Source organism: Nothobranchius furzeri, chromosome 6 (genome assembly GCF_043380555.1).
Source record: "Nothobranchius furzeri strain GRZ-AD chromosome 6, NfurGRZ-RIMD1, whole genome shotgun sequence".
In the NCBI taxonomy this organism is placed as follows: Eukaryota; Metazoa; Chordata; class Actinopteri; order Cyprinodontiformes; family Nothobranchiidae; genus Nothobranchius; species Nothobranchius furzeri.
The window spans coordinates 24,715,480-24,724,524 of NC_091746.1; the positions used below are offsets into that span (position 1 = coordinate 24,715,480).

The 9,045-nt window shown below is 44.3% G+C and overlaps 1 protein-coding gene across 2 annotated transcripts; it reads left to right on the top strand.

The window, feature by feature from the left end:
• The first annotated feature begins 1,364 nt into the window (after positions 1 to 1,364).
• On the top strand, positions 1,365 to 8,814 carry LOC139070436 (uncharacterized). Of its 2 annotated transcripts, none has more exons than XM_070552655.1 (2): positions 1,365 to 2,334; positions 6,407 to 8,814. In XM_070552655.1, exon 2 carries the CDS (start codon positions 6,497 to 6,499, stop codon positions 8,288 to 8,290), a length of 1,794 nt encoding a protein of 597 aa, XP_070408756.1. In that variant the 5' UTR covers positions 1,365 to 2,334; positions 6,407 to 6,496; the 3' UTR covers positions 8,291 to 8,814. The 2 variants fall into 2 exon arrangements, with proteins under 2 accessions (XP_070408756.1, XP_070408758.1); XM_070552657.1 differs by having other exon boundaries at positions 6,426 to 8,814.
• Positions 8,815 to 9,045: the final 231 nt, after the last annotated feature.

The window sequence follows — 9,045 nt, forward strand, 5'->3', positions numbered from 1 at the left end:
TCCCACAGGACAGGTTAGTGGAAAGGTTTGTAGTTAGCTGGTTAGTGAAGGAGATCCATCAGCTGGGTAATTTAATCCTAATCCAGCCCACAGCCTTCTGCTGGTGTTATTATCAGGAAGAATAAAACACACATCTTAAATATTATTGGAAGTGTAGAATTTGTTTTATGTTTTATTATTTTCTGCATCAAACAGAACTTGATTCCTGCTCCAACATTTCAGAAATGAACCACTGGGTTCAAATAAAAAACAAACTAAGTCAAACATTTCATTTGGTGTTATTTCTGAAACCCTTCAACTGTGGCATAAATATTTGACTCTAGAGCTGCTCAGAGACATTAAACACTCACATATGAACCCATTGTGTATTTTATTATTACATTATGTGTCCTGTAGGTTTTCAGTACTTTTCTAGATTTTGTGAGTTTTTGCAAAGCGTGATTTTCTCAGCCTGAGGCGTGGTGTTGAACGAGGAAACAGATTGTTTTACTTTGTTAAATCTTCTTAAATGTTTAAAATGTTTTGTCCTAACCTGTTGTGAATGGAGAGATTTTGAGGGATGGCAGGTTGTGTCAATTACGTTTTTGATTTAAAAAAATAAAAATAAATAAATAAATACAAATTAAAAGCTATTATCTGACATCTTCTATTTATCGATGAAAACAAATATGAAATAATCGTGATGCATCGGGATATTGAATCGAATTGAATAGTTGACCCAATAATCGTAATCGAATCGAATCGGGAGACAAGTGAAGATTCACACCTCTATTAGCCAATAGCAGTGGCAGATTTAAATTAGAATATAGGGCAGAGTTTTTACCTGACAACGGCACAACACTTCCAGTTTTAGGCAGAATATTTAAAATTTAACTAAGATGCACTGAAGTGCCAAATTATTGACTACACGTGTCTGCAGCACGATTAGACACTCGCTTATTTAGTTTATCAGCAAAAAAATTTTATTTGGGGGTGACATGCTCTTTAAGCAACTTGAACAAGAACTGGAAGAAATTAAGAAGCATCTTACTGCTATAACTGAAAACATTAACAAAGTGCTGTCTCAACAAACCACCCTTTGGGCCGAGTGAATGACATATCAGAGCTAAAAGCCTTTATTAATAACAGCAATAAGAGGATTGATGAGAAGATTGAACTGCTGGAACAAAGGATTGATGATTTGGAGCAACATTCCCGGGCGGATGAAATTATCAATAGCGGCCTGGCTACCACCCATCGCAGCTATGCTAGACTTGCTGCTACAACAAGCAAACATTCAGGGGACGACGAATATCCCGAGGTGCCGAATTATTGACTACATTTGTCTACAGCACAATTGGACACCTCCTCCTTGAACCGTCACCTTATCGTGGTGGAGGAGTTTGAGTGCCCTAATGATCCTAGGAGCTATGTTGTCTGGGGCACTTTGTGCCCCTGGTAGGGTCTCCCATGACAAATTGGTCTTAGGTGAAGGGTGAGACAAAGAACGGTTCTGAGGATCTTTCATGGATGAACAATCAAGGAGTCGGAGTACCCAGCCCGGAGGGTTACCAGGGTCCCACCCTGGAGGCAGGTCTAGCCTGAACTGGATACATGGGCTCATCCAACTGTGGACCCACCACCCGCAGGAAGAACATGAAGGGTCCGGTGCAGTGTGGATCGGGTGGCAGACCGAGGCGGGAGCCTTGGCGGTCCGATCCCCGGACAAGGAAACTGGTTTTTGGGACATGGAACGTCACCTCGCTGGCGGGGAAGGAGCAGGAGCTTGAGGCAGAGGTTGAGCGGTACCGGCTAGATATAGTCGGACTCAACTCGACACATAGCATTGGCTCTGGAACCCAAGTCCTTGAGAGGGGTTGGACACTCTCCTTTGCTGGAGTTGCTCCGGGTGAGAGGCGGAGGGCTGGGGTTGGCTTTTTGTTAGCCCTAAGACTCTGCCTGTGTGTTGGGGTTTACCCCGGGGGACAAGAGGGTAGCTTCCCTGCACCTTCGGGTCGGGGAACGGGTCCTGACTGTTGTTTGTGCTTATGGGCCTGTAATAAAAATGAACTTGTCATCTGTTGTATAATTGCTTTATACAAGTTATTGATCACTACTGTTTGTCAATCACACTTATCATGAGGATAATCATGGTAGAGCCGAACATAATGTGATCATGAGGATGTAATCAAGGTAATCTTGGTGGAGGTGTGCAGCTTTGCACGCACATCAGGGAATGTATAAGGAGCATAGCAGAGCTCAGAGCTGTTAGAGCTGTTTGTTGGATTCTACCTGACGAGGTTCATGGATTACATTTTCTAACTGGGGTGTTCAGCTCTCCACCCATAAGCAACGGTAAGAGAAATGTTTCGTTCATGATTGATAACTTGTATGAATGCCGGTTGAATAAAGCCTTGTTGTTCATCTGATATTCAAGTTGTGTTTCATTGTTTCTGGCGTCGACTTGACAACGATCCTGATTAAATAAATATAAAGTGTAAAAAGAGACTTTGAGTCTTTTAAGGTAATTAAAATAAAATAAAACATTCTATTTTAGAACATTTTTGGCGTCACGAACAGGATCAGTCAAGCTATTCCAGCAACAATGAAGTGTTTTTGGAGAAGCAAAAAGGAGCCGAGTGCTTCTGGGGAGGGAACGCCGATTCCCGTGCCGATTCCCGGCTGGGAAACGGAGGAGTTCCGAACCATTGGTGATATGTTAAGGCAGCGCGGTGGACGCCCTGGGCCGTGGGGAGAGTTAAATGGAGTGGTCAGCCCCGCCGTGGTGCTGGACCGTTTGACGCGGATAGAAGTTAAAGAAAAAGCGCCGCTGGCAGGAGTGAGAGATATGATGTGGCTTTTTGCAGAAGCATGGAAAAAACAGGAGTTAGAATTGAGCAGTTGTAGAGAGCGAGCGGCGCAGGAGAAAATCCATGCTGAAGAAGTTGAAAAATCATGCTCAGAGTTTGAGCAGAGAGTGTGTGTGATGGGGAAAGAGCTAAAGCATGCTCAGAATGTTTTGGATAAAACGCTGACTTTTGTGTCTCGAGCGCAAAGGAAGGAAAAGAAGCGACCTCGTAGAGCAGGTCCTGCTCAGATCCGGGCGTTTGTAAAGAATGTTGGTGAAGATTGGAACCCAGAGAAATGGAACGGGGATCTTTGGGGGGATGATGAGGAGGAGGAGTGGGCGATTAAACCTGACCCACCACCTCAGCCCTTGTATCCATCATTACAGGGGATAAAGATGTCAGAACAAAGACCTATTACTAGGCGTCGGCGAGAACAGCAAATTATTCCACCAATACTGGTAGATATGGTGGATGATCAGGGACGGCCGGAACTCGATGAGGCGGGTAATATAAGAAGGATGTTACAACAGCAGCCACAACCCGCCCCTAGGCTGCTAACAACGCTAGAGGATTATTCACAAGATGAGTTAAATCACATGAATGGGAAGCTGAAACAGCGCCCAGGCGAACCAACTGACTCCTGGCTTAATCGCCTTATGGAGGATGGCGCGTGTGATATAGCCATAGATGCCGGTGATGCCATGAGATTTTCAGGATTAAGTACTGATGCACAGATAAATGCTGAATACCGGGCTACAGTCCGGGCATTGCCAGCTGATGAAGATTTCAATGTGGGGGATGCATATGCTCTGGCATGTCATGTAATCTATCCTACCACGGCGGACTGGTCTGAGATTAAAGGGCAATGGCAGACAGTGAGAGATGCCATTCAGCGGCTCACCAGACTCACTATTAGAGAGCAAGTGGCTCGAAACGGGGGAGCTGGAGTGGTGGACTGTAACATCTCTAAGGCAACTAGAGATCACCTCATCAGACATGCCCCACCACATTATAAACCCATGGTGACCAGCTTGTTGTTTGGCGCGGCAGACCAGACTTTTGCCGCGATAAAAGATCGTCTTGGCGAACTCACCACGCTGGGTGATTGGTCTGAGACGAGGAGAGAGGGAGCTAGAACTGAAAATAAACCCAGGATTGATCCACATTCAAGGGGTCGTAAAGGGGGGGCAATGGGCCCCTCTAGAACAGATCTGTGGAGGGCACTGCGACAAGCGGGAGTGCCATTTGAGGAGATTGATGGATTGCCCACTAATGCATTGATGGAGAAATGCAGCCAAATGGGACTGAAGGTCCATTGTCAGTTCAGACATTGTCCTGAAAAGGACGACAGGATGTCTGTGTCAGAATTGGTTGGAATGTTGCAGAATGTGATCAGGGAGGTGGCGTCGAAGCCTGCTGAACCTTCCGCCCCTCCCAAGGAATCTTCAGAGGAGGAGAGTTCAGATGAGTGTTATCAGGTGGCGGCAGTGAAGCGTAGAAAGAAAAAACAGCACCGAAGGGAACATGATGATGAATAGGATGAAGGTCAAGCTCAGGTTGTTGCCAGTGCCTCAGGATGGTCAATAAATGATATCAGACCACATGTGGAATTACAGATTTATTGGAAAAAATCAGTACAGACAGTAATGGCATTGGTTGACACTGGGGCGGAGGCCTCGGTAATTCATGGCAATCCTGATAAAATAAAGGGAAACATTGTAGAAAAAGGAGTATCAATGCTCCACGAGCAAGTGGCAGACGTTCCAGAAATGGATGAAGTGCCTTTTGAGGTAAAACCAATCCAGGATTCTCCTGTGAAACTGGGGGTAAGATGGAGCGAACTCACCCCAGAGCAGCAGGAGCGAGCCTGGTTCACTGATGGTTCCTGTCAATATGTGGCAGGAACCAGGAAATGGAAGGCTGGGGCATTTAACCCTGGTACACAACAAGTTATGGAACTCACAGGGACAGGAAAGAGTAGTCAATGGGCGGAGTTGAAAGCAGTACACATGGTAATAATGGCGGCTGGGGTGCAGGGAGTAAGTATTTATACTGACTCCTGGTCAGTAGCCCAAGGAATGTTAACTTGGATGCCAACTTGGCATGCTACACAATGGAAGATACATTCAAAAGAGGTTTGGGGAGCTGACCTATGGAAGGACATTTGGGAGAAATGCCAAAATATTCCTGTGTCAGTATTACATGTGGATGCTCATACTAATAACAATGATCCTGAATCCCTGCATAATCAGACTGTAGATAAGATAGTGAAAATTCAGGCTGTAAGACAATCAAGTCCTGGATTAGCCAAATGGGCTCACATTACTGCTGGACATTGGGGTGTGCAGGGAACATTGAAATGGGCGAGGGACAGAGGAATAGATCTCATCATTGATGATATTAAAACTGCCATAGAAGATTGTGAACCTTGTCAACATCAGAAAAAGAGAATCCCTCGACATATACAGGGACAGATACATCGAGGTAAACAAGCGGGACAGTGTTGGCAGATTGATTTCATTGGACCATTGCCAAAAAGTAAAAACTGTAAGTATGCATGCACAGCCGTGGATACGGTGTCAGGGGTACTGGTGGTGCATCCGTGTCATAACGCCAATCAGGAGGCTACATTGAAATGTCTGTCATTAATAGAGACCTATTATGGACTACCTTTGCAGGTTCAGACTGATAATGGTACCCATTTCACTGGAAATAAGATCAAAGAATGGGCAGAGAACAACGCGGTAGAATGGATCTATCATGTAGCATATCACCCGAAAGCTAGTGGACTCATTGAGAGAATGAATGGGTTACTGAAAGAGAAACTAAGGAAACTATCGGTTACTAATTCTTTGGACAAATGGAGAGAAAATCTGACTAGGGCAGTACATCAGTTAAATAACAGACCCGTGGGGGATGGAGTTACTCCACTGATGCTAATGGTTGCCAGGGCAGGAAGGGAAACAACTTCTACTGACCCTCCTATACGAATGTGGAAACTAACTTCTGAGGCAGAACTCCCTGTTAGAGCAACTGCGGGCTCTGTGGGATTAGATCTTAAAATCTTGGAAAGCATCACTTTAGTAACCAATAAAGTGACAGTGGTAAAAACAGGATTGGGAATTCAATGTCCACCAGGAACTTATGCTCATGTGTGTCCAAGAAGTGGTTTAGCTTTGAGGGGTCTAACCATTTTAGCTGGGGTAATAGACTCAGACTATCAAGGGGAAATAGGTGTGGTGTGTCAGCATACAGGTAAAGAACCGTTGGTACTGGAAAAAGGAGACAAGATAGCTCAGTTAGTAATCAAACGGTGTGTAATGTCCAAAGTTGAAGAGATTACTAAACCTACCACTATCACTCAGAGGGGTGAAACTGGGTTTGGATCATCAGACTTTACTGCGGGGGCAAAAGTGTGGGTGGAGCAGCTCAATGGTCCTCCCAGAGCTGGAGAGATTATTGCACAGGGAAAAGATGCTGTGGTAAGTGTATAGTTCCCCGGAGAGGAAAAATGGATTAATATTCCGATAAACAAATGTTACAGGAGAGAAAATTAATGCTTGTCATTCTATCTGCAGTTTTGTATGTATCCCATAGGCGGGTGTCTGAGTGACGGTGGTTGACTGGGTCCCCTTCCCCTACAAAAGGATTGAACCCTTGTCGAGGCGATGGATGGGCTCCGCGGACCTGGTGGTGTCGGATGTTTGGTCATCGTCCTCCATGTCCTCGCTGTCATCGCACTGAGGGCACATTTCTGTTGGGGGCTCACGGAAGGACAAGTGTTGGAAGAAGGGGTCATGGGCCATCTGGAATTGGTTAGCAGTATGTCCAACCGCACTCAAGGCACATTCACATGCAGAGCAAATGACGCTTGCTACTTGGGAAACCTAACATCTACCGGTAAGATGTACCGGTGCAGAGGATGTCTTAAAATCCGAGGAAGGGTGATCAGCCCGGGGGTGTTGGTTCAAGGATCAACAGTAACCTTTAATTCTGCAGCGCGCATCTGTGCATACCATCAGGGGAATGGTACTTGCATACAAAATGGCACAAATTGGAGTATGAAGGTTGATCGCGATTTCCGGATCAGGAATGGAACTGTAATCACAGGAGGATACGCCTATTTGTACATATTCTGGGTGCTGCCCGACACAGCTAGAGCTACGCAGACAGCTGTAGCTCCCCTGGTTCACACTTGTCAACAAATGGGACAAATAAGGGTAGCCGAATATGTGCGATGGACTGTGAAATTCCCTCCTATTCCGCCTTGCAACAGGAGGAGGCGAGCATGGTATGACACCGTGCTAGGAGGAACTGGAACTTTGTATGGTCTGGCTAACACAGCAGACAATGAGGTAACACGAACTATGCTGTCCAACACTGGAGAATACACCGCACAAGCTGTCACCAAGACTGCAAGATGGATGCCTTCGACTGTATCTAGTCAGTTAGAAGGAAGTGATGTGTGGAAAAGTGTATTTAAATGGAATCTAAAGCTTTGGAATGAAACTTATGATGCATTGCATAATTTGTCACACATAGGTAATTGGACAGTCTGTTCCTTGCAGACTATTCATGCTGAGACACAGAGAAATAGGTTTCAAATACAGGTAATGAGTAATAACTATCATGCATGGCGAACATTATGGAACATCAGTAGTTCATTATGGCTACAGCTACATGCAGAAATGACGATTTGTAATAAATCTATGTGTACTGGATACTGGGATCAGTATAATATGACATCAGTAATGACTGTGTGTAGATATCAGATACTGCCGGTGATAACCACTAAAGGGTTTTGGTATCTCCATGTTAGTGGAGAGTGGTGGGATGTTAAAACAAATCGAACATATGAAGTAAAACACTGTGATGAGACTGATAAGGGTTTAGCCTGCCCATTGGTAAAAGGACATAGCAATCCATGTTTCACTGATTCAAGGGTCGTACTCTGTGATTGGACGGTCACACCCCCAGAGGAACAGTTTTGGCAGGTGGGTCCTAACACCTTATGCGTGGCTACAATGACCAATTCCCCACAGGTACCTTCAGTTCCCTTTTCAGGTTGTCTCAAGGGTATACATATGTGGGAATGGAATAACGTGACCTATTGGTTGAGTAATTACACTGTATCTAGTCGGCTGACTAAGATACAATGGGAGGTTTTACACTCCCCTTGGACACTCTCACTGGAACAATTCAAATGCGCATTGGATGGTTCCACTGAAGTGGCAAAATTGATTGACTCTCATAGGTCCAACCTTTCCAGGTTCATGGTGTCTACTCTTGTGGCGCAAGGGGAAATAAAACATGTTGCTACATTGATTGAACAGGCTTCCGCTCATCATTGGTGGGATATATTTACAGGCATGTCGAGTACCGCTAATAAAGTGCTAATTCCACCTATGATTGCAGCATTAATTATAATCAGCATTCTAACATTGTGTATGTTATTCGATTAAGAAGAGAAATAAATTGGGTAATAATGCAAAGACTACGATGAAAATTAAAGTGGAACTACAAGGTATGTTATAAATGACGTTGGTTTTGATGGGGAAATGGTGATGGATCCATGATGTTACATAAATTAGATGAAAAGTTCAAGAGTGGAATGTAATAAAAATGAACTTGTCATCTGTTGTATAATTGCTTTATACAAGTTATTGATCACTACTGTTTGTCAATCACACTTATCATGAGGATAATCATGGTAGAGCCGAACATAATGTGATCATGAGGATGTAATCAAGGTAATCTTGGTGGAGGTGTGCAGCTTTGCACGCACATCAGGGAATGTATAAGGAGCATAGCAGAGCTCAGAGCTGTTAGAGCTGTTTGTTGGATTCTACCTGACGAGGTTCATGGATTACATTTTCTAACTGGGGTGTTCAGCTCTCCACCCATAAGCAACGGTAAGAGAAATGTTTCGTTCATGATTGATAACTTGTATGAATGCCGGTTGAATAAAGCCTTGTTGTTCATCTGATATTCAAGTTGTGTTTCATTGTTTCTGGCGTCGACTTGACAACGATCCTGATTAAATAAATATAAAGTGTAAAAAGAGACTTTGAGTCTTTTAAGGTAATTAAAATAAAATAAAACATTTTATTTTAAAACAGGGCCAAATATCAGTTCAGAGTACCCACCCTTTTTGGATTCCCTGGGACGAGTGCTAGATAGTGCTCCATCAGGGGACTACATTGTCCTGCTGGGGGAC

Bases quoted from the DNA above. Each gene is read 5' to 3' on its own strand.
- LOC139070436 (XM_070552655.1), top strand. From the start codon at position 6,497: ATGGATGGGCTCCGCGGACCTGGTGGTGTCGGATGTTTGGTCATCGTC.